Raw genomic sequence first — 24,951 nt, 5'->3', positions numbered from 1 at the left:
AGTGAAGTGAAGTGAAGTGAGGGGAATGTACAAAGCGAGTCGTGGAAAGGAAAGGAAAAGAAAGGAAAGGAAGAAAGGAAAGGAACGGAAAGGAAGTGAAGTGAAGTGAATGTACAAAGTGAGTCGTGGGAAGGAAGGAAAGGAAAGGAAAGGAAAGGAAAGGAAAAAAAGAGAGATTGATTCATTGATTATGCGAAGGTAAATAACGTTGATTTTGAGGTGCCCGAATGACGACCCTTACAACGAGAGAGAGAGAGAGAGAGAGAGAGAGAGAGAGAGAGAGAGAGAGAGAGAGAGAGAGAGAGAGAGAATAAATCATACGAAATTGTCATGGAAGATTGGGATATGTATTGCCCGAACGAACATGAGAGAGAGAGAGAGAGAGAGAGAGAGAGAGAGAGAGAGAGAGAGAGAGAGAGAGAGAGAGAGAGAGAGAGAGAGAGAGAATAAATCATACGAAATTGTCATGGAAGGTTGGGATATATATTGCCTGAACGAACATGAGAGAGAGAGAGAGAGAGAGAGAGAGAGAGAGAGAGAGAGAGAGAGAGAGAGAGAGAGAGAATAAATCATACGAAATTGTCATGGAAGATTGGGATATGTATTGCCTGAACGAACGAGAGAGAGAGAGAGAGAGAGAGAGAGAGAGAGAGAGAGAGAGAGAGAGAGAGATAATAGCTTAGACAGTACGAAATTGTCAGAGGAAGAAATATTTTAATGTTGACAAACTGTTGACATTTGGTTGAAAGCGTGCAGTGACGGGTTAGCGAGGCGTGGGAACAGGCCTATTATACGGAAATTAGAAGGAAACAAAATAGACATATAGAATTAGAAGTGAGGAGAGATGAAGGTAAATATAGACATAGGCAGACTGCTTTAGTATCGAAGAATGCCATAGCTGTTTTTCAAAGCACTGGATGACATAAGCGAGCCGTGAAAATGAAAAAAAAAAAAAAAAAAGATACAAAATAGATTTACAGAATTAGAAGTGAGGAGAGATGAAGGTAAATATAGACATAGGCAGACTGCTTTAGTGACGAAGAATGCCATAGCTGTTTTTAAAGGCTCGCAATGATGGATTTTATATTAGATGTTGCCTAGGAAGTGATGTTAAGTGATGTTGATGTTGACTGTGGATTTCCTGCCAGAAGACCTCACCAAGCTACAGGAATGGAACAAAAGTGTCTGCTACAATTCAGTGAAGAAAAATGCTACCAGTGAAGGGATATCCAGCACACCAATACCACATGGGAAACACTCCACTATCCACCACAGAGGCAGAGAAAGACCTGGGAGTGTATTTTACCAGGCTACCAGTGAAGGGATATCCAGCACACCAATACCACATGGGAAACACTCCACTATCCACCACAGAGGCAGAGAAAGACCTGGGACTATATGTTACCAGGCTACCAGTGAAGGGATATCCAGCACACCAATACCACATGGGAAACACTCCACTATCCACCACAGAGGCAGAGAAAGACCTGGGAGTAAACAGGCTACCAGTGAAGGGATATCCAGCACACCAATACCACATGGGAAACACTCCACTATCCACCACAGAGGCAGAGAAAGACCTGGGAGTGTATGTTACCGGGCTACCAGTGAAGGGATATCCAGCACACCAATACCACATGGGAAACACTCCACTATCCACCACAGAGGCAGAGAAAGACCTGGGAGTGTATTTTACCAGGCCACCAGTGAAAGGATATCCAGCACACCAGTACCACATGGGAAACACTCCACTATCCACCACAGAGGCAGAGGAAGACATGGGACTATATGTTACCAGGCTACTAGTGAAAGCCAAATCCGTCCCAACCGCGGCGGTCGGGTTAAGAAAGAGATAGAAAGAGAGGAAACAAGAATGATAGAATAGATGATGGGAAACTGTGTTAAGTAAGATTTGTGTTGATTTAGATAAACGCTTGATTTGCGAAGATACGAAGTATGATATTACAAAGCCGTCACCACCACCATCATCATGTATTTATAGTGATGATGATGTAAATAACACGATGAAAAATGAAGGAAGATAGTGAACAAGAACCCGAAGTCTTCCTCAAACTATATTTAGCATTAGTTAGACCTCATCTTGACTATGCGGTTCAGTTCTGGTCACCTTACTATAGAATGGATATCAAAATGTTAGAATCGGTGCAGAGGAGGATGACTAAGATGATTCAGGGGTTGAGAAACTTGCCATACGAGGAAAGACTCAAACAGTTAAACTTGCATTCTCTAGAAAGGCGAAGGGTGCGTGGAGACATGATCGAGGTTTGTAAATGGATGAAGGGCTTTAATAAGGAAGACATTCAGAAGGTTTTGTTGGTAAGAGAACCGGGTAGGACACGAAGTAATGGGTTTAAACTGGATAAATTCAGATTCAACAGGGACATAGGCAAAAATTGGTTTACTAACAGGGTGGTGGATGAGTGGAATAGGCTTAGCAGTCATGTGGTGAGTGCCAATACAATTGTCACATTCAAAAATAGACAAGATAAATTCATGGACTGCGATATTAGGTGGGGTTAGATACACGGGAGCTTAGGGTCAAAGGAGCTGCCTCTTACAGGTCTACCGGCCTCTTGTAGACTCCTGCGTTCTTATGTTCTTATGTAAATAGGCGAAATAAATGCTGACCTTTGACCTTAAAACGAAAGAAAGAAAAATAGTACAGCGTTTGTAAATGAATAATAGAAAAAAATAAAATGGAAACGGAAATAAAAACATGTTGATTGAAAGGGAAGAAAAGTGAAGGTTTAACATGAAAAAAGACTTCTTACACAAAACGAGAAAAAAATGTATAGGCCTAAAGCGTTTTGGAAATAAAAAAATTATAAAAAAAAAGTTGCTAGATGGAAATGGAAAGAAAAACGTATATGAAAAGGGAAGAAAAAGTGAAGGTTTAACATGAAAAAAAGACCTCTTGCCCAAAACGAGAAAAAAATGTATAGGCCTAAAGCGTTTTGGAAATAAAGAAAAAAAAGTTGATAGATGGAAATGGAAAATAAAACGTAGATTGAAGGGGAAGAAAAGTGAAGGTTTAACATGAAAAAAAAAACTCTTACCCAAAACGAGAAAAAAAATGTATAGGCCTAAAGCGTTTTGGAAATAAAAATGATAAAAAAAAAGTTGCTAGATGGAATGGAGAGAAAAACGTATATGAAAAGGGAAGAAAAAGTGAAGGTTTAACATGAAAAAAAGACCTCTTGCCCAAAACGAGAAAAAAATGATAGGCCTAAAGCGTTTTGGAAATAAAGAAAAAAAAGTTGATAGATGGAAATGGAAAGAAAAACGTAGATGAAAAGTGAAGATTAAGATGAAAAAAAAAGACCTCTTACCCAAAACGAGAAAAAAATGTATAGGCCTAAAGCGTTTTGGAAATAAAGAAAAAAAAAGTTGATGGATGGAAATGGAAAAAAAAAACCACGTAGATTGAAAGGGAGGAAAAAGTGAAAAATAAATTGAAAAATGACCTTACCCAAAACGAGAAAAAAATGTATAGGCTTAAAGCGTTTTGGAAATAAAAATGATAAAGAAAAAAAAGTTGATAGATGGAAATAAAGAAAAAAAAAGGCTGTTGACACCTGACTTACGGCCATGCAGCAGTGTGGGTGCCTGAGGTTGGTACTGTCAGACGCTCCCGCCCCTGACACCAACTATTTCCAAAGGCCTAAAAGGAGGTTAATCGAGTTCTAATGAGTGTTCTTTTAGGTTCACGGTACAGAAGAAGGGTCACACTACCACCAGGGTCATAAAACTACGCCTGGAAATGCCCTAAACTCCCACGAAAGCCAAGTAAATTACGTGTTCTTGGCCGCCGAAATGTTTAAAAATATGGCCCGAAATGTTTTGAGTCTCGGGCCCGGGTGGCTGCCCAATGTTGCCAGATTGTCGTTCTCAACTTCTCATTTTTTCCCGATTTCAGCCAATATTCTGTCTCACCCACAGAACTAATCATACTTATATATATTTATCGTTAAAAGTGTTAATTATAGAGGGTTTTGGGCAGTCCTTATGCGTCAGGACGGTAACCAAAAGGAGTGCAGAGGTCATCCTCAGACTCTATCTAGCGTTAGTTAGGCCACACTTAGATTATGCTGTCCAGTTTTGGTGCCCTAACTACAGAATGGACATCAGCTTGCTAGAATCAGTTCAGAGGAGGATGACCAAGATGATTCAGGGGCTGAGGAACCTCCCATATCAAAATAGGCTGAAACATCTAAACTTACATTCACTAGAAAGACGAAGAGTGCGGGGAGATCTGATAGAAGTATTCAAATGGGTCAAGGGTTACAACAAAGGCGATATAAGTAAAGTACTGAGAATTAGCCAGCAGGATAGAACTCGCAGTAATGGATTTAAATTAGAAAAGTATAGATTTAGAAGAGATATGGGCAATCATTGGTTTAGTAATAGGGTAGTGGGGGAATGGAATAGACTCAGCAATCACATAGTTAGTGCTGGGACGATAGCTTGTTTTAAGAGTAGACTGGATAGCTACATGGACGAGGACGACAGGTGGCAGTGAGGTGTGGGTGCAGTAAGGAGACAGGGTACTGGAGCGTACGCCCGTACCGAAGGTAAACGAGGATCAAGCCTCTACCTGTAATCCCTGAAACTACACCTCACCCATCGTGAGTAGTGGGGGGGATTCTGGAGCTGCCCTGTGTAGGCCACCCGGCCTCTTGCAGTTTCCCTATGTTCTTATGTTCTTATGTTCTTTTTATGTTAGAAATGGGAAAATCTAGTACTGTTAGTACGCTATCGTGGCATCCCTGCTGTTCTCTTCCGCACCCCCAGTGGGGTGCAGCACGGCCGAGGCCTGGGGGTCCCCCGGCCGTGCAGCTGGCGGCAAGCATTTCCTGCGTGGCGGAGCACCCTGCTGTCTCGCGCCAAAAAGGAGAAATGAATGCATCGGGAGGTGAAGTTGGCGCAGCGACCACTTCCGGCAAGACTTGTTAAAGAAGGTGTTCACTGCCCGAGGGGTGATGTGTGTGTGTGTGTGTGTGTGTGTGTGTGTGTGTCAGGCGGGGACACAGGAGACAGAGAGGCACTGAGTCACGCCGTGGCCAAGACAAGGCGCGCCAAGGAGGATAGGCGATAGCTGAGTCGAAAGAGTGACGTCGCCGCGTTCAGGACGACGCGAGTTCAATCCCCGCCCGGTGCCACCAAGCTGGGATTTTTCAGCCGCCGCCGAGTGGCTTAAAACTATCCACATTCTCTCCAGAAGACCACCTATCAACCCGGACTCTAGATTCTAGGATTAAAGATGAGCACTCCGGGGGGGCAGCATGAGCCAATGCAAGATGGCGCCACTATAAACACTCGCCTGCGCCAGAACGGGCTGGGCCGACCATCAGGATCCACCGGGAAGAAGCCTTGGGCCTACCATCAGGATCCACCTGGAAGAAGCCTTGGGCCGACCATCAGGATCCACCGGGAAAAAGACTTGGGCCGACCATCAGGATCCACCGGGAAGAAGCCTACCGGCTCAATAGGCTACTTAAAAAAAATAAAAAATAAAAAATAAAAAAAAAATACGGGAGGAAAGAAATGATAGATCACTATTTATATATAAGTGTGTGTGTGTGTAATCATAAAAAACTGTGTCGAGTAGATAAAGGACAGGCTGCGTGCAGGGCGTGTGTTGAGGCGCCACGATGGCCGCCTCGGTGACGCTGGACGTCGGCCTGGACACGAGGAGGCGCCACAGCCCCGCGTACCGGGCACCGGGTGTCGGGGCAGCCAGGCACGCCGCTGCCTTGCGGGGCGGGGCGGGGCGGGGCAGAGTTTGCTCCGCGGGGCTGGGGGCGTAACACACCAGTCTTGCGGCTTGGCGGCACGGGGCTATATTTACTGCTTTCAAAGAACGGATACGGGAATTCAGGATAAAATAAGCCTCAAGGCTGTGCAGGGGCGGGGCAGGGCGGGCGCCAACGTGCAGGGACGCCCACACACCCCGCCCCGCCCCGGCTCTGCCCCTCAGGCCCGGCACCAAGATGCTGCCGCCAACAGGTGATGGCGCGCCACACCTGCCCGGGGGTGGCGGGGCCTGACGTGTGGCCTGGTGGGCGGCACACACACACAGCCGGCGTGTCACGGTGCAGATAAATGCTCGCGTTTTCTCGCCGACAAATGGCATCGTCTGCTTCCCGCCTCCTCCCCTTCCTTCCCTGTGCTTGCAAATGTGTTATACTTTGTTTTTCGTTAAGGAAGACGGAAATTGGCTAAGGAAAAGACCCGAGTTGTTCATAGGGACAAAAAACGAAGATAGAAGGTTGTGAACTTGACTGAAATGACTTAGAAAAATGTGCTATTACTTGAACTTGACTGATATGACTTAGAAAAATGTGCTATTACTTGAACTTGACTGAAATGACTTAGAAAAATGTGCTATTACTTGAACTTGACTGAAATGACTTAGAAAAATGTGCTATTACTTGAACTTGACTGAAATGACTTAGAAAAATGTGCAATTACTTGAACTTGACTGAAATGACTTAGAAAAATGTGCTGTTACTTGAACTTGACTGATATGACTTAGAAAAATGTGCTGTTACTTGAACTTGACTGAAATGACTTAGAAAAATGTGCTGAATTACTATTTTTCGTTCTCTTAAAAGGAAGGCAGAGTTTGATTATGAAAAAGACCTGAGTTGTTCAAAGAGATAAAACGAAGATTGAAGATTGTGAACTTGAAATGACTTAGAAAATAAACTTAGCTATTGTGAATTGAACTGAAGATTGAAGTTTAGTTATGAAAAAGACCCGACTTGTTCAAAGAGATAAAACGAAGACTGAAGATTGTGAACTTGAAATAACTTAGAAAATAAACTTAGCTATTGTGAAAGAAAAAAAAAGAACGAGCTGAAGAACAAAAATTATAAAGGGAACTAAACTTGACTTAGACAATTGTTAAGACTTGATTAATTATTTTTTTATAATGAACTTACTTAGGAAAAAAACTTAACCATTGTGAAAGAAAAAAAGAACTTGAGCTGAAGATTAGAGATTATAAAGGAAACTAAACTTGACTGAGACAGTTGTAAAGACTCGATTAATTATTTTTTATTTTATTATGAACTTACTTAGGGAAAAAAAAAAAACATTGTGAATAAGAGAAAACTTGAAGTGAAGATAAAATAAAAACGAATGAAATGAAGCTAAACTAACTTACCAAAAACTTAACGATTGTGAAACAGAAAACTTTAGCGAAATTGATGACTTGAAAAAGTTGACTATACCCTCCCCCCCTTCACCCCCACCCCCTTCTTCCCCTTTCACCTCCCCCCCTCTCCACCCCCCAAAAAAACCTATCCACCCCCCATATCAATTTACTCCCCTCTACAATACTATTCTCCCCAACTTCCCCAACCATCTCTTGTTTTCAATCTCCCCATCTCCCCACCCCCTTCCTCCCCATCCATACCTCCCCCATCTCACTCTCCTCCCCTTCCATTTCACATCCCCCCAAAATCACTACTAGGTACCCCCCTCCCTTTTCCACCCCTTCCCCCCTCCCCTCCCCTACAGAATGGACGAGCCCACTTTTAAGACGTTTTGTTCTTATACCGTGGGAGGAGGACCTGCTGCCTCCTCCTCCCCCCCTCCCCCACCCCCTCAATACCCCCACCACCCACACCACCCAAATTCATATGTAACGAATTCTCACCCATACCAATCCACACAACCACACCCTCTTAGAATACCACACCTCCCCCAGCTACCCCAACCTCACCCCCCACCCACCCTCCCAAACCACTACCACCCCCCCCCACACCACCACCACCCCCCCCCTCCTCCTACCTACCCCCCCGCCCCCCCTAACCACCACCACCACCAGAACCAACCACCACCGCTCTCACCACCACGAATGGCAATTAGTGGTGGTGGTGGTGGTGATGGTGGTGATGAGAATGAGGAAGGTAATGTGTGTGTGTGTGTGTGTGTGTGTGTGTGTGTGTGTATATGTTGTTTTGTTTGTTTGTTTTTTATATTGAATTTGTTTTGGATATTAATAGGAACTTACCACATAGTTAGTTTCTCTCTCTCTCTCTCTCTCTCATCTATATATAAATCTATCTATCTATCTCTATTCCCCCCTCTCTCTCTCTCTCTTCCTCCCTCCTCCCTCCCTCCTAACCACCTCCTCGTCTCTTCTCTCCCCCCCTCCAGGCGAGTACCGTGTAGGGATCAAGTTCAACGACAAGCACATCCCCGACTCCCCCTACAAGGTGTACATAACGCCGTCACTCGGGGAGGCTCGCAAGGTGGAATTGGCGCAGCTGCCCGAGCAAGGATCCATGCCCAACAAGGCCCAGTCCCTCCTCGTCTGCAAGAACGGAGCCAAGGGAACGCTGGATTGCAAGGTGAGTGGTGGGGGGGGGATGTGTGTGGGAGAGAGGAAAATAGATCGAGATAGACAGTAGTGGATATAGATGCAGAGAGACAAGAGAAGATGGCGCCACTATAAACACTTGCCTGCGCCATGACAGGCTGGGGCCGACTACCATCCACGCCCCTCAAGAGAGCCTACTGGCGCTATAGGCGTGTACGTAAAAAAAAAAAATAAATAAATAAATAAATAAATAAAAAAAATAAAAAATAAAAAAACGCCCCTGTCCACCCAGCAATGTACCAGGTATTAATCGGGGGTTGTGTCCTGTCTCCCGGGGTCTGTTCCCTTCTCCTGTAATTCCTTTCCCTTCTGTCTCTCTCTCCGGCATATGACCACAGATGTTGCGCCGACTAAACACAACTTTCCAACTGTTCCCTTCTCTTATAATTCCTTCCCCTTCTGTCTCTCTCCGGCATATGACCACAGGTGTTGCGCCGACTAAACCAAACTTTCCAACTGTTCCCTTCTATAATTCCTTCCCCTTCTGTTTCTCTGGCATATGACCACAGATGTTGCGCCGACTAAACGTAACTTTCGAACTTTTCCCTTCTCCTATAATTCCTTCCCCTTCTGTCTCTCTCCGGCATATGACCACAGATGTTGCGCCGACTAAACCAAACTTTCCAACTGTTCCCTTCTCCTATAATTCCTTCCCCTTCTGTCTCTCTCCGGCATATGACCACAGATGTTGCACCCACTAAACCAAACTTTCCAATTGTTCCCTTCTCCTGTTGCGCCCACTAAACCAAACTTTCCAATTGTTCCCTTCTCCTATAATTCCTTCCCCTTCTATCTCTCTCTCCGGCATATGACCACAGATGTTGCGCCGACTAAACAAAACTTTCCAACTGTTCCCTTCTCCTATAATTCCTTCCCCTCCTGTCTCTCTCCGGCATATGACCACAGATGTTGCGCCGACTAAACCAAACTTTCATTGCCTCAAGTCACCCTCGCTAATTCAACCCCAGGAAAATCTCAAAGCACAAACTGAAACTGAAATGAGTGTCAGTGCCTGAAGTCACCCTCGCCTTCCCTCCCTAGTCTGTGGCGCCCTCGGGAGCAGAGGAGGATTGCTTCACGGACCTGCTGGACGGTGACCTGTACAGCGTGAGGTTCGTGCCCAAGGAGATGGGCATCCACTATGTCCACATCAAGTTCAATGGTATCCACATCCCCGGCTCACCCTTCAGGCTCAGGATTGGCAAGGACGAGGCTGACCCTGCCGCTGTCTCCGTCGCTGGCAAGGGGCTGGAGTCCTGTGTGTCTGGTGAGTGTTCGTTGAAAGGAAAGGGCAGTTTAATAGGGCAGTGATGTGTTTTAAAAAGAGTAGTGTAAGTAACACTGAAGGGGTGGTATTGTGTTTTAAATATAGTGTAAGTAACATTGAAGGGGCATTATTGATGTTTTAAATAGAGTAGTGTACGTAACATTGAAGGGGCAGTATTGAGGTTTTAAATAGAGTATTGTAAGTAACATTGAAGGGGCGGTATTGATGTTTTAAATAGAGCAGTGTAAGTAACACTGAAGGGGTGGTATTGTGTTTTAAATAGAGTAGTGTAACATTGAAGGGGCGGTATTGTGTTTTAAATAGAGTAGTGTAAGTAACATTGAAGGGGCGGTATTGATGTTTTAAATAGAGTAGTGTAGGTAACATTGAATGGGCAGTATTGATGTTTTAAAGAGTAGTAAGTAACATTGAATGGGCGGTATTGTGTTTTAAATAGAGTAGTGTAAGTAACATTGAATGGGTGGTATTGATGTTTTAAATAGTGTAAGTAACATTGAAGGGGTGGTATTGTGTTTTAAATAGAGTAGTGTAAGTAACATTGAAGGGGTGGTATTGTGTTTTAAATAGAGTAGTGTAAGTAACATTGAAGGGGGGGTATTGTGTTTTAAATAGTGTAAGTAACATTGAAGGGGTGGTATTGTGTTTTAAATAGAGGAGTGTAAGTAACATTGAAGGGGGGGTATTGTGTTTTAAATAGAGTAGTGTAGATAACATTGAAGGGGCGGTATTGATGTTTTAAATAGAGTAGTGTAAGTAACATTGAAGGGGTGGTATTGTGTTTTAAATAGAGTAGTGTAGGTAACATTGAAGGGGCGGTATTGATGTTTTAAATAGAGTAGTGTAAGTAACATTGAAGGGGCGGTATTGTGTTTTAAATAGAGTAGTGTAGGTAACATTGAAGGGGCGGTATTGATGTTTTAAATTGAGTAGTGTAGGTAACATTGAAGGGGTGGTATTGTGTTTTAAATAGAGTAGTGTAGGTAACATTGAAGGGGCGGTATTGATGTTTTAAATTGAGTAGTGTAGGTAACATTGAAGGGGTGGTATTGTGTTTTAAATAGAGTAGTGTAGGTAACATTGAAGGGGGGGTATTCTCAGACACTTCCGCCCCACATCAACTATTCCCAAAGGGTGAAGAGAAGATTAATCGGGTATTCTTGAGTGTTTCTTTAGGTTCATGGTACAGAGGAAGGGTTAAACTTCAGTGTTCTGCAATAGTCACTGATATTAGGAGACTTTACTCCCCTTATACAGACTGGACATCACTCAGGCTCAGAGCAGAAGTCACATAGAAAGCTTGTATCCTCGCCCTTATCCACTCATCCAACAGGCCTCCGGGACAGCCACTATAGTGTTGAAATGTAGTGTTTTGCCAGTCACTGATATTAAGAGACTTTACCCTCCTTATACAGACTGGACATCACTCAGGCTCAGAGCAGAAGTCACACAGAAAGCTTGTATCCTCGCCCTTATCCACTCATCCAACAGGCCTCCAGGACAGCCACTAGTGTTGAAATGTACAGTGTTTTGCCAGTCACTGATATTAGGAGACTTTACCCCCCTTATACAGACTGGACATCACTCAGGCTCAGAGCAGAAGTCACAGAGAAAGCTTGTATCCTTGCCCTTATCCACTCGTCCCTCAACAGGCCAGAAGACGGACTTCATCGTTGACACCTGCAATGCCGGAGCGGGCACGCTGGCGGTGACCATTGATGGGCCATCCAAGGTGTCGATGGACTGCACAGAGGTGGAGGAAGGTTACAAGGTGCGGTATACCCCCCTCGTGCCCGGCGACTACTACATTGCCGTCAAGTACAACGCCTATCATGTGGTCGGCTCCCCTTGGAAGGTATGTGTGTGTGTGTGTGTGTGTGTGTGTGTGTGTGTGTGTGTGTGTGAAAATACTGATTGATTCTTGTGTTGCAAAGTTGGACAACACAGGGATGAAGGAATGACAGTAACTCTTGTACCAACAACTCAGTCAATATGGAGATGAAGGATTGAGGATGCTGGTTAACTCTTGCATTAGGATGTTGGGCAGCACAGGGATGAAGGAATGACAGTAACTCTTGCACCAACAACTCGGGCAGTATGGAGATGAAGGATTGAGGATGCTGGTTAACTCTTGCATTAGGATGTTGGGCAGCACTGGGATGTGGGAGTGAAGATGCTGGTTAACTCTTGCACTAGGATGTTGGGCAGCACTGGGATGTGGGAGTGAAGATGCTGGTTAACTCTTGCATTGTGTGTGTGTGTGTGTGTGTGTGTGTGTGTGTGTGTGTGCGCGCTCCCCTCACCCGTCCCTCTCCTTGGCGTGCAGGTGAAGTGTACTGGCGAGGCTCACGCTGAGAAGGGCACCATCCAGGAGTCATCGTCGGTGGTGGTGGAGACGGTAGAGAAGACCAAGAGTGGCGAGAAGGGACACCAGGGCACCATCATCCCCAAGTGAGTATGGTGCCACACCGCCTCGAACTATCCACTTTCCCCTAGGCGTCCTGTACATGGGTTTTCTTAGTGGCACGGGAGGCAGAGAAATATCATGCATTAGACAGAGAGGAAACGGAGATGAAAGAGAGCACTGTGGAGGGAGGTGGGAAAGGGAAGGTGGGTAGCAGGTTCAGTGCCTCAAGTTAGCTCCATCATATGTTCCCCTCCCATGAGAATGCCCTTAGTTATACAGTATATTGAAGTAAAAGGGAGCACTGTGGAGGGAGGTGGGAAAGGGAGGGTGGTTAGCGGGTTCAGTGTGTCAAGTTAGCTCCATCATTTGTTCCCCTCTATAAATTACCTTTGTCTTGTGGTATACAAAGGACAGACCAATGGCTGAACTAATAGGCATAAGTATTCTGATGGCACGCTTGAAAGAGTTGATAAGTCTGAGGAAGGAGGAGGAGGAAATACAGATCAAGGAAGGCTGTTATGAGTGAGGATACTGCATCATTCCTGCCAGTAAAGTAGTTTAGGGATGAAAGACTGATGAAACTGCTTAACTCTTGTATTGGTAAGTTAGACAGTATGGGGATGGAGTGACAAAAGGGATGTACGAGTGAAGATACTGCTTAACTCTTGCGTTGGTAACTTGGACAGCACATAGGGATGAGGGATTGACAGTAGTACTTGACTCCTGCACCACCAAGTTGGATGAAAAAGGAATGAAAGATTGAGGACACTGGTTGACATCTTGGACAGCAATGGGATGAGGGAGTGAAGATGCTGGTTAACTCTTGCATTAGTAAATCTAGTGTACTAGTGAGTCAGGCACCATAAGAATGAGGGAGTGAAGATGCTGGTTAACTCTTGCATTGGGAAATTGGACAGTACTGGGATGAGGGAGTGAAGATGCTGGTTAACTCTTGCATTGGGAAGTTGGACAGTACTGGGATGAGGGAGTGAAGATACAGGTTAACTCTTGCATTGGGAAGTTGGACAGTACTGGGATGAGGGAGTGAAGATGCTGGTTAACTCTTGCATTGGGAAGTTGGACAGTACTGGGATGAGGGAGTGAAGATGCTGGTTAACTCTTGCATTGGGAAGTTGGACAGTACTGGGATGAGGGAGTGAGATACAGGTTAACATGGGGCAGTAGTATTTGGTCTGTCACTCAACATTGCCAGATTGTCGTACTCAGCCGATTATATTTCCCGACTTCCTACCCCCAAACTGTCTTCTGGGCTCCAATAACAAAACTCATTTATAGTTATCATTAAAGGAGTCAGATCCTGATGTTTCTTGGAATAGTTAGGCGTCAGAAACAGGTAGTACAGGTAACTCTCGATTTACGCGAGTATTGTGTCCTTGAAGAGGTTGCGTAAATCAAAAACATTGTAAATCCAACAAGAGGTAGGTTTGTACCTTTATTGCCTACTGTATCACTCTGACTCCTCTCCCTCTCGTGGTTCCTCCTCTGGCTGCCCTACCCCTCATGGTAGCACAGCAGCGAGGGTGTTGTTGTTGAGTAGCGTGGTTACTGTATTGTTGTTCAAGTGGCACGCGGGAAGAACTGAGCTCAGCTGTGTGGCCGTGTGAGTCCAGTTGCGTGAGACATCTGGTGGACACTCCATAAAATATCGCGTATAAGTGAAAAAAAAATGTGTAAATTAAACATTTATTTGGATTTTGGACCACGCGTTATTTCAAAAACGTGTAAACCAAACTCGCGTAAATCGAGAGTTACCTGTAAATACTATGATGCTCTTCTGAGTACGACAATCTGGCATCGGTGGGTCACTTGTCATCCCATTCCTCTCCCTGACCGCATTCCCTCTCTCCCACATGACAGGTTCCACTCCGACGCGTCCAAGGTCACCAGCAAGGGTCTGGGGCTGAAGAAGGCACACATCAACCGCCAGAACAACTTCACCGTCAACGCTTCTGGGGCTGGTGAGTGCACACAGATTACGGAGATAGTTTGACAGCACAGGGGATGAAAGAGTGAAGATAATGGTTAAGTCTTGCAGTAGTGGGTTGGACAGCATAGGGATGAAGGAGTGAAGATACTGGTTAAGTCTTGCAGTAGTGGGTTGGACAGCATAGAGATGAAAGAGAGAATATAATGGTTAAGTCTTGCATTAGTGGGTTGGACAGCATAAGGATGAAGTGAGGATATGGGTTAACTCTTGCAGTAGTGGGTTGGACAGCAGAGATGAAGGAGTGAATATAATTGTTAACTCTTGCAGCAGTGGGTTGGACAGTATAAGAATTGAGTGAGGATATGGGTTAACTCTTGCAGTAGTGGGTTGGGCAGCTTAGGGAATGAAGGAGTGAAGATAATGGTTAATTCTTGCAGCAGTGGGTTGGACAGCATAAGGACAGAGTGAGGATATGGGTTAATCTTGCAGTAGTGAGTTGGACAGCATAGGGATGAAGGAGTGGAGATACTGGTCAACTCTTGCAGTAATGAATTGGACAGCTTAGGGATGAAGGAGTGAAGATAATGGTTAAGTCTTGCAGTAGTGAGTTGGACAGCATAAGGATGGAGTGAGGATATGAGTTAACTCTTGCATTAGTGGGTTGGACAGCATTGGGATGAAGGAGTGAAGATACTGGTCAACTCTTGCATTAGTGAGTTGGACAGCTTAGGGAATGAAGGAGTGAAGATACTGGTCAACTCTTGCATTAGTGAGTTGGACAGCATAAGGATGAAGGAGTGAAGATACTGGTCAACTCTTGCATTAGTGAGTTGGGCAGCTTAGGGAATGAAGGAGTGAAGATACTGGTCAACTCTTGCATCAGTGAGTTGGACAGCATAGGGATGAAGGAGTGAAGATACTGGTCAACTCTTGCATCAGTGAGTTGGACAGCATAGGGATGAAGGAGTGAAGATACTGGTTAATTCTTGCAGTAGTGAGTTGGACAGTATAGGGATGAAGGAGTGAAGATACTGGTCAACTCTTGCAGTAATGAATTGGACAGCTTAGGGATGAAGGAGTGAAGATAATGGTTAAGTCTTGCAGTAGTGGGTTGGACAGCACAGAGATGAAGGAATGGAGATACTGGTTAATTCTTGCAGCAGCGGGTTGGACAGTCTCCCTTGCTGTATAAAAATAAAACATTGACTGGGCTGTCCTATCCCTTAAAGTGCACCTTAGTATTGCATCTCTTTGTATTTTCTATATAAAAAAATTGCATTGCTTGATTTACTAATGCAAGAGTTGACCAGCATCTTCACTCCCTCATCACAGTACTGTCCAACATACCAATGCAAGAGTTAACCACCATCTTCACTCCCTCATCTCAGTACTGTCCAACATACCAATGCAAGAGTTAACCACCATCTTCACTCCCTCATCCTTATGCTGCCTGACTATAACACTGACTGGGCAACTTTTTTCCATTCGCAGGGAACAACATTCTGTACGTGGGTGTCTATGGCCCCAAGTCCCCCTGCGAGGAAGTGTACATCAAACACGTCGGTCACAACAACTACCAGGTAAGTCACTCGGACACCAGGTAATTCTCATCAGGGTGGCGGCCGACAGTAGTAAGGGCCGTATTTCTAAACATTTCGCCACCCAAGTACACATATTTGTCAAGGCTTTTGTAGGAGTTTTGGGCATTTTCGGGAGTAGTTTTATGACCCTGGTGGTAGTTTGGCCCTTCTTCTGTACCGTGAACCTAAGGAAACACTCATTAGAACCCGATTGATCCCCTCTTTAGCCTTTAGAAATTGTTAATGTGAAAAGCGATAGTGTCTTATAATACCAACCTAGATCTCCCCCCCACACACACACACACACACACACACACACACACACACACACACACACACACACACACACACACACACCTCGCTGACTTCATGGCCACGGCAGACTCGGACTTAACAACAACAGGGGTGCACGGACATAGCTCAGCCGTGTGTTGATATATGTTATTGACGCCGGTTAAGAGAGGGACGTCTTGACAGGAGAATAGGGAACGACCAGTATGACTTAGGGGCCGCTTTCACAGTCATTTTGTTTGTTTTGATCGATACCAATGGCTGTTATCGCCACCGCTATAGTATTTCCACGTCAAACTGGCCGATGGGGTAGCGGCGGCTGCGGGGTATGCCTTGTAGCCCTGCACCTTGCCACACACACTCTCAACACCTCTTGCTTTCTCTGCAGCCGCCACTACCCCATAGGCCAGTTTCATGTAGAAAACTATAGCGTCGATCGCCGCCATTGGTAACGATCAAAACAAACAAAGTGACTGTGAAAGCAGCCCTTAATCCTTCACACACATGCTAGGCTTATAGTGTTGTGTTTATGTCATGTGCGTGAGTGAAATGTACAGTCGAGCAGGAAACACGTTCTTAATGCTCGCTTTTCCAGAATCGATGGTGACTTATGTTAATGTGTGTGTGTGTGTGTGTTTACCTAGTTGTGAAATACAGGAAAAGAGCCATACTACTAGGCCTGTGCTGTCCTGTCTCCATAAAATCCAGTTTGGCTTTAAATTCATGAATCGTTTTTGCACACACAGGCTCCTCATCAAGTCCGTTCCATGTTGTTGTGCTTCTGTATGGAAAACTGTATTTCTTGATGTCTCTCCTACAGTCGCTCTTCTTCAATTTCTTACCATTGCCTCTTGTCACACTTCTGTCACGTACCACTAGGTCTTTCCTGTGTGTGTGTGTGTGTGTGTGTGTGTGAGACGAAGATGAGATAGACACATTGGCTGATAATAAAATGAAGAAAGAAAGGAAAAAAGAAAGGAAGAGAAAAGAAAAAAAGAGAAATAGGAGAGAAAAGTGAGAGAGAGAGAGAGAGAGAGAGAGAGAGAGAGAGAGAGAGAGAGAGAGAGAGAGAGAGAGAGAGAGAGAGAGAGAGAGAGAGAGAGAGAGAGAGAGAGAGAGAACTTACATAGAATTACATTGAAAATCAGACCACACAGACCCCATTGTTGAGAATAGGTCGTGAAACACAAATCAAAGCATGACTGACTGACTGACTGACTAACTGACTGACAAAGAACACATCAGTCACGGCACAGTGGCAGCCTCACACACCCACACCCACACCCGGGAACACCTCAAACTCTCAAACATTTCTGCTTTGAACTCCCACATTTCATAAGACTTTCCTGGGAGCTGTGGGCGTATTCTGGGGTAACTTTATGACCCTGATGGTTGTTTGACTCTTCTTCTGCAGTGTGGACAGAAAAAAAAACTATTAGAACCTAGTTGATCTCTTGTGTGGCCTTTGGAAATACTTAATGGTGGCCTTTGGAAATACTTAATGCGCGAGAAGAGTGTCTTAAGTATACCAACCTCAGGCCCTAACACAGGAAGGACGGACAGACCCAGCGTTGCCAGATTGTCGTACTCTGAACATTGCATTTGTCATTTTCAGACCCCAAGACTGCCGCAACCCCACACACACAACGCCGGGACATTAAAGTTAGCGTTAAAACTGTTATTTGTTGATGCTTTTTGTGAGTTTTTTGCTAGAGTTATCAGTCAGAAAGTACGACAATGCAATGCGATGAGTACGACAGCTTGGTTGCACCCAGCACAGGGAACCATGAAGGCTTTTATTTATTTATTTTTTTTTCAACATCGTGGCCTGTTGCGCCGGTAGGCTTCTTCCCAGTGGATCCTGATGGTCGGCCCAGCCTGTTCTGGCGCAGGCGAGTGTTTATAGTGGCGCCATCTTGCATTGGCTCATGCTGCCCTCCTGGAGCTCATCTTTAATCCTAGAATCTAGAGTCCGGGTTGATGGGTGGTCTTCTGGACAGCATGTGGGTAGTTTTAAGCCACTCGGCGGCGGCTGAAAAATCCCAGCTTGGTGGCACCGGGCGGGGATTGAACTTGCGTCCTCCTGAACGCGGCACCGTTACGCTATCCATTCAGCCACCGCCTCCCCTAAAACTTCAACCCATAATGACATTCTCTTTCCTCCCCTTCCCTTCCCCACGACAGATCAGCTACAAGGTTAAGGAGAGGGGGGACCACATCCTCCTTGTCATGTGGGGTGAGGAACACATCCCCGGCTCCCCCTTCAAGGTCGGGATGTTCTGAGCGGCCCCTCTCAGCGATTATCGTTCTCGTATGTCCAGCACCGACAACCTTGCATATTATTCTTGTCTCCACTCCCTCCCCTGACCCTCCACTGCCTGCTGGGGTTGGCATTTGAATGACCTACCCTTTTTGACCCTGGGCGCCACATGGAAGTCACGCCAAATCCGTTTTTCTGTGCCACCTTTTGACGTGAGAGCGGAGGTTGTGTTTCCCGCCTCACGGTTTTGTGCGTGGCTGTGGTGTGGTTATATATTGTGGTTGACGTTGATCCCTTTGGCACCCTCCCTCCCCTTCGTCCCTGGGATGGCATGGGTGTGTGTGTGTGTGTTGCTGTGTCTGGTGGAGGCACGGACAGGGGTAGGTTGTGACTGGATGTTACTGACCTAAGTATATGGTGTTTAGCCTGACCCGATCTCATTTCCTCCTTGTAGAGTCAGGTAAAGATTCGTTTTAGTACCGTGCCAGTATCTCGTTATCTACATAATGAAACATCAGTATCTCTTCATATATCTTTTCTACAAACCTTCAACAGTCATGGAAATGCTTTGAAAATCTAATTCAAGGACTTTTTTTATACTCTTGTAAATAGGGGATAATGTTTACGAAGGCCGCGGCGACGCTGATCTCATTCCCTCCTTGTAGAGTCGTTTTCTGAGGTCCAAATGATGTCACCCTGACCATGGAAACACCTCACCGATGTGTGGGCTGGCGGCCAGGGTTAGAACACGGTATTTTGCCCTGACTTCACTGGGGGTCATATCGAGGTACTGGTGTCGTAACCCTGTTCCAGCATGACCTGTTTTAGTGAGGTCAAGATCCCTCCCTCCCTGACATGCACTCTCGATCCTCCTCCGCTGGTTACGAGAGGTATTCAACCCCCTCTTTGGTGGCCTGGAAGGTATACTGTGTGCCTGACCTCTCTACCCTGTCACCCCCACTCCAGCATGACCTGTTTTAGTAGGGTCAAGATCCCTACCCTCCCTTCCTGACACTCTTGATCCTCCTCCGCTGGTTACGAGAGGTATTCAACCCTCTCTTTGGTGGACTGGAAGGTATACTGTGTGCCTGACCTCTCTACCCTGGCTCCCCCACTCCAGTATGACCTGTTTTAGTGAGGTCAAGATTCCTCCCCTCCCTTCCTGACACTCTTGATCCTCCTCCGCTGGTTACGAGAGGTATTCAACCCTCTCTTTGGTGGACTAGAAGGTATACTGTGTGCCTGACCTCTCTCTAACCTTCTCTCCCCTGCTCCAGCCTACCATGAGGCCGCTGGTTGGCAACTGCAGCCCCTCGAGACATCCCTTTGAACCTTTGGCCTGTTTGAAGGTTCCAGGCTTCCTCCTTTACTCCGAGACACACAACTAACGTTTCTTCTCTCCCCAGGGTTAGGTTGGCAATTGTCTCCCCACCCCCGCTCGTCCCCTCCCCACTAAACTCCCCTGCTTCTCCCCGGGCCAGGTTCACTACAAGGTTCATGAGAGGGGTGACCATGTCCTCATCGTGAAGTGGGGAGAGGACCACGTCCCCGGCTCCCCATTCCCTGTGAACGTGTAGTTGCTCCCCACCACCACCACCACCTCTACCACCCCCAGCTCTCCCCTCCCCCCAGCCCCTGTGTTAGGTGTGACGGCGGGCGTGCTTGCGTGTTTGTGTGTGTGTGTGTTTTGCGTTTTGGTTTCCCTTCTCGTCTTGTTTTATAATTTGCTAACTCTAAAACGTGTGGTAGGTTAGGCTAGGTTAGGTTAGGTTAGGTTTAGGTCGGAGTGAGATTTGTAAGTTCAGATGACCTCTAGAAATTACAGGAAATAAGTTTAAATTCTCCCTTGAAGTCCAGAAATTGCAGGAAATAAGTTTAAATTCTCCCTTAAAGTCCAGAAATTGCAGGAAATAAGTTTAAATTCTCCCTTGAAGTCAGGAAATTGCAGGAAATAAGTTAAGTCCTCCCTTGAAGTCAGGAAATTGCAGGAAATAAGTTTAAATTCTCCCTTGAAGTCAGGAAATTGCAGGAAATAAGTTAAGTCCTCCCTTGAAGTCAGGAAATTGCAGGAAATAAGTTTAAATTCTCCCTTGAAGTCCAGAAATTGCAGGAAATAAGTTTAAATTCTCCCTTGAAGTCCAGAAATTGCAGGAAATAAGTTTAAATTCTCCCTTGAAGTCCAGAAATTGCAGGAAATAAGTTTAAATTCTCCCTTGAAGTCCAGAAATTGCAGGAAATAAGTTAAGTCCTCCCTTAAAGTCCAGAAATTGCAGGAAATAAGTTTAAATTCTCCCTTGAAGTCCAGAAATTGCAGGAAATAAGTTAAGTCCTCCCTTGAAGTCCAGAAATTGCAGGAAATAAGTTTAAATTCTCCCTTGAAGTCCAGAAATTGCAGGAAATAAGTTTAAATTCTCCCTTGAAGTCCAGAAATTGCAGGAAATAAGTTTAAATTCTCCCTTGAAGTCCAGAAATTGCAGGAAATAAGTTTAAATTCTCCCTTGAAGTCCAGAAATTGCAGGAAATAAGTTTAAATTCTCCTTGAAGTCCAGAAATTGCAGGAAATAAGTTTAAATTCTCCTTGAAGTCCAGAAATTGCAGGAAATAAGTTTAAATTCTCCCTTGAAGTCCAGAAATTGCAGGAAATAAGTTTAAATTCTCCCTTGAAGTCCAGAAATTGCAGGAAATAAGTTTAAATTCTCCCTTGAAGTCCAGAAATTGCAGGAAATAAGTTTAAATTCTCCCTTGAAGTCCAGAAATTGCAGGAAATAAGTTAAGTCCTCCCTTGAAGTCCAGAAATTGCAGGAAATAAGTTAAAATCCTCCCTTGAAGTCCAGAAATTGCAGGAAATAAGTTAAAATCCTCCCTTGAAGTCCAGAAATTGCAGGAAATAAGTTAAAATCCTCCCTTGAAGTCCAGAAATTGCAGGAAATAGTCCAGAAATTGCAGGAAATAAGTTAAAATCCTCCCTTGAAGTCCAGAAATTGCAGGAAATAGTCCAGAAATTGCAGGAAATAAGTTAAGTCCTCCCTTGAAGTCCAGAAATTGCAGGAAATAAGTTAAGTCCTCCCTTGAAGTCCAGAAATTGCAGGAAATAAGTTAAAATCCTCCCTTGAAGTCCAGAAATTGCAGGAAATAAGTTAAAATCCTCCCTTGAAGTCCAGAAATTGCAGGAAATAAGTTTAAATTCTCCCTTGAAGTCCAGAAAAACCCGAGAACCCGATTGGCCCTCTTTTTAGCCTTTGAGAATAGTTATGTTTTAAGGGCGGATGCAGCTAAGATGAACACCAGCCTCAGACCTGCAAGTACTTCTACACCTGGAGAGTGCACTGAGAGAGCCCTTGACGTGCTGGTTGAGTCTTAACATGAGGGTGAATCTGCATGTTACTAATAGCGTCATGAGCACCGCAGCAGCCCAAGAAAAACTGGCACTCTACACATGCACTGAAGCCAGGCATGGTGTGGAGGCCCAGGAGGAGTGAACGAGCCTTGCATGTCTGTTCCCATAAGTGTGATGTCTACTTAACCCCAATCCGTTTCCTACAGGTTGCATGGCTCCCCGACAGCGCCCAGGACCGGAGGCACGGCAGTCCATATACAACCCAAGATTTAACTCATGTCCTGCCTGTTATATATAGAGATTCTGCTGCCCTGTGTTCCAGCGTGTGTTATAGGTTGCTGTACATACTCGTGTAAAAGTCAGATTCTAGGATTGACTTATTGGGCTGGGGATCAAGCAACTACTGAGGTCATGTGGGGCTGGACATTGATGCCAGAATTCATAAATGTTCTGCCACCGCAGTTTGTCCATTTGAAAAGCCTCGTCGTGGAAGTTGCCGGGGTTTTCATGAACTGTTTTACAGGGTTGGCAATGATTACACCAACCCTGCTGTTTTGTGACCCAGGTGATAGTTTTACACGACCTCTGAGAGAGGCTCTTCAAACAGGCAAGCTAAGGTGTAGATAGGTTTAGGAATACAGGCTTAAAAATCTTCCCCAGCTAACCATACAACATGACAGCTTTGCGGGTTGGATTTTGATCAACTTGTACACGAGTATGTTCAGCGGCTGAGGATGTCTTTGAGAACTGGTCATTGCACTTCCCTTTCTTGAGCCCGAGTGTTGTTATAGCATGTGACCTGATCTGACCTGATGATGGTGATATTTGTGACCCTGTGATAGATGTTGGTTCTATTTTGTATATATATGTAAATGTGTGTGTTTATTCTTGTTGTTGTTGTTGTTGTTCATGGCGATTGGTGTGTGTGTATGTGTGTGTGTGTGTGTTGTAGAGAATGCTAGTTTCATTTCTTACTTCTTTTTCTACTTTTTCCTCTCTCTCTGTCTCTCTCTCTCTCTCTCTCTCTCTCTCTCTCTCTGTGTGTGTGTGTCGTGTAATTTCACTCTCCTCCTCTCCTCAACCGCCCTGCCCTGACCTCATCTCTCCCTCACAGATTGGCTACGTGGTTCGGGACAAGGGTAACTACATCCTCATAGTGAAGTGGGGCGATGATCACATCCCTGGCTCGCCCTTCCATGTCGAGGTGTAAGAAGCGGAGGCGGAAAAACAGTGGCGGGAAACAGAGAGAGAGAGAGAGAGAGTGACAGACGGAAGATGTGATATACAGATGACAAGAACTATGCTCACACTCATCCTTCCCTTCCGCCCCTGCCAACGCCTGCCTCCGCTCTCCACTACACATAAGAAAATGATTCCTCTTCATCAGTCACCAACTTCTCCTCCTCTTGATTATTTTCGGATGTCCTTTATTTTATTTTCTGCACTAAGTATTGCGTCGTTTTTTTCCCTCCGTTTTCTCTTCCTCTCGCTCTTGATTTCACCTTCACTCTACGCCTTGGGTTTTTATCTTTTACGTAACGGTTTGTTCGCTACGTATCTCCGCATTTTTTTCCATTTTTTCAGCTTTTTGGTTCTGTGATTTTGCCGTTTTCTCTCTCCCTCCTTCCCTCAGGGGCTTCGTGGTGCAATGGTTAGCACACTCGGCTCACAACCGAGAGAGAGCCCGGGTTCGATTCCCGGGCGGAGTGGAAAAATTTGGGCGGCTTTTCCGATACCCTACCTAGCCCCTGTCAACCAGGTATTATTAATCGGGGGTTGTGTCCCGTCTCCTGGGGTCTGTTCCCTTCTCCTATAATTCCTTCCCCTTCTGTCTCTCTCCGGCATATGACCACAGATGTTGCGCCGACTAAACAAAACTTCCCAATTGTTCCCTTCTCCTATAATTCCTTCCCCTTCTGTCTCTCTCCGGCATATGACCACAGATGTTGTGCCAACTAAACCAAACTTTCCAACTTTCCCTCCTTCCTTCCTTCCGCCAATGTGTGTGTGCGTTTCTCTGGGGGTTACATGAGTCGTGTCCGCTTATGTTATTTTTCCCTTTGCCGTTGAACGTACGTGATTGAGTCTCTCGTTCCTCTCCGTTCCGTTATGATGATTTTGCCGCCACACACTACTAGCCTGTACCCTTGCTTTTTTTATTTGTCATTATTATTATTATTATTTTACGGTTAACTCGAGACAAAAGACACACGGTTAGCTTCTTCAAAGACAAAGACAGACACGGAAACAAACACTACTACATACAAGCTTTGGTGTGAGTGGTTGAGACGAGACGATGGATTTTCAACACGAAACCACCACCAGAGAAAGCCAGTTTGAGAGGAAGTCTCTCTCACACACACACACACACACACACACACACGCAGACGTCTTCATATATCTTTACGGTGGTGCTCCATACATTTTCCTAAAGGGGTCAGTGTGGCCTATGTATCTGCCTATGTATTTCAACGCTCATCGTAGAAAACTGCCTAACCATTGGAGAAGATTGACTACACTCTCACTTGGATTACTATCTTGTGAAACACTTATTATAATTATTATAATTATTATTATTATTATTATTATTATCCTACTATTATTATATTATTCTACTGCCTGTTCTTGTTGACTTGTTGATATGACGAGAACAAAGTTTTATCTAAATTATTTGTTGGGTTATATACGTATGTACTTAAAAAAAAAATCCACTAAAAAACATTATTATTATTATTATTATTATCGCCATATCCGCTTTGATTTGCTACGCAGGGAGGAGGCCGTCACGTGGGGTGAGGGGTGGGGGGTGCAAGGTTCTGCCCCCCCACCCAGCGCCCCCCTCGCTGCCGCCCCCAAACACTTGCTCCTGTGTTACCTTGGTATATATATTATGGGAAGCTCCGCCTTGCCGATGTTTTGTCCCGCAAGTCTATGGGATCGCAAGTGACGGGTGCCTGCTGACCCTTAGCAGCGACCCCTAGCGTCCTTCCTTGCCCTCCCCGCGACCCTTTATAAGTGCCAACAACCGAGGGTGTGGTGAGGTCTGTCTCTGCCTGCCTTTGTCGGCCACTCAAACTGTCTGCTTGGTATTCTGATCCAGGGGGACGCTCCTCGCCCACATGTTTAATATTTTACGATGACAAATAAACTGCTTAAGTGGGTTGGTTGTGTTTGCTGCCCCTCCCTCTGTGTGTGTGTGTGTGTCAGTGTGTATTTACCTAGCTGTATTTACCTAGTTGTGAAATACAGGAAAAGAGCTGTACTACTAGGCCCGTGCTGTCCCGTCTCCATAACGCTTCTCATCCAGTTTGGCTTTAAATTAATGAATCGTTTTTGCACACACAGTCTCCTTGTCAAGTCCATTCCATGTTGTTATGCTTCTGTATGGAAAACTGTATTGTCTCTCCTACAGTCACTCTTCTTCAATTTCTTA

At 45.2% G+C, this 24,951-nt stretch overlaps 1 protein-coding gene and 1 long non-coding RNA gene across 51 annotated transcripts in view; both read left to right on the top strand.

The window, feature by feature from the left end:
- The window catches only part of LOC127006900 (uncharacterized), a 7,895-nt gene extending 1,128 nt beyond the window's left edge, over positions 1 to 6,767 (top strand). The window contains exon 2 of the long non-coding RNA XR_007759887.1: positions 6,636 to 6,767. This is a non-coding gene — a long non-coding RNA (uncharacterized LOC127006900). The remainder of the gene's footprint in view (positions 1 to 6,635) is intronic.
- Positions 1 to 24,679, top strand: part of LOC127006888 (filamin-A-like) — a 243,233-nt gene extending 218,554 nt beyond the window's left edge. For 4 of the 50 annotated variants that reach the window (XM_050877225.1, XM_050877224.1, XM_050877221.1 and 1 more), the window contains 7 exons: positions 8,188 to 8,381; positions 9,452 to 9,677; positions 11,348 to 11,550; positions 12,022 to 12,146; positions 13,981 to 14,081; positions 15,542 to 15,630; positions 18,106 to 18,232. In XM_050877225.1, coding sequence (XP_050733182.1) covers positions 8,188 to 8,381; positions 9,452 to 9,677; positions 11,348 to 11,550; positions 12,022 to 12,146; positions 13,981 to 14,081; positions 15,542 to 15,630; positions 18,106 to 18,204 — 1,037 coding nt within the window. In that variant the 3' untranslated portion in view covers positions 18,205 to 18,232. The other 46 variants (XR_007759848.1, XR_007759847.1, XR_007759843.1 and 43 more) reach the window with 46 other exon arrangements.
- Positions 24,680 to 24,951: the final 272 nt, after the last annotated feature.

This window comes from Eriocheir sinensis, chromosome 34, assembly GCF_024679095.1.
Source record: "Eriocheir sinensis breed Jianghai 21 chromosome 34, ASM2467909v1, whole genome shotgun sequence".
Classification (NCBI taxonomy): Eukaryota; Metazoa; Arthropoda; class Malacostraca; order Decapoda; family Varunidae; genus Eriocheir; species Eriocheir sinensis.
This window is presented reverse-complemented; position numbering and strand designations above follow the sequence as displayed.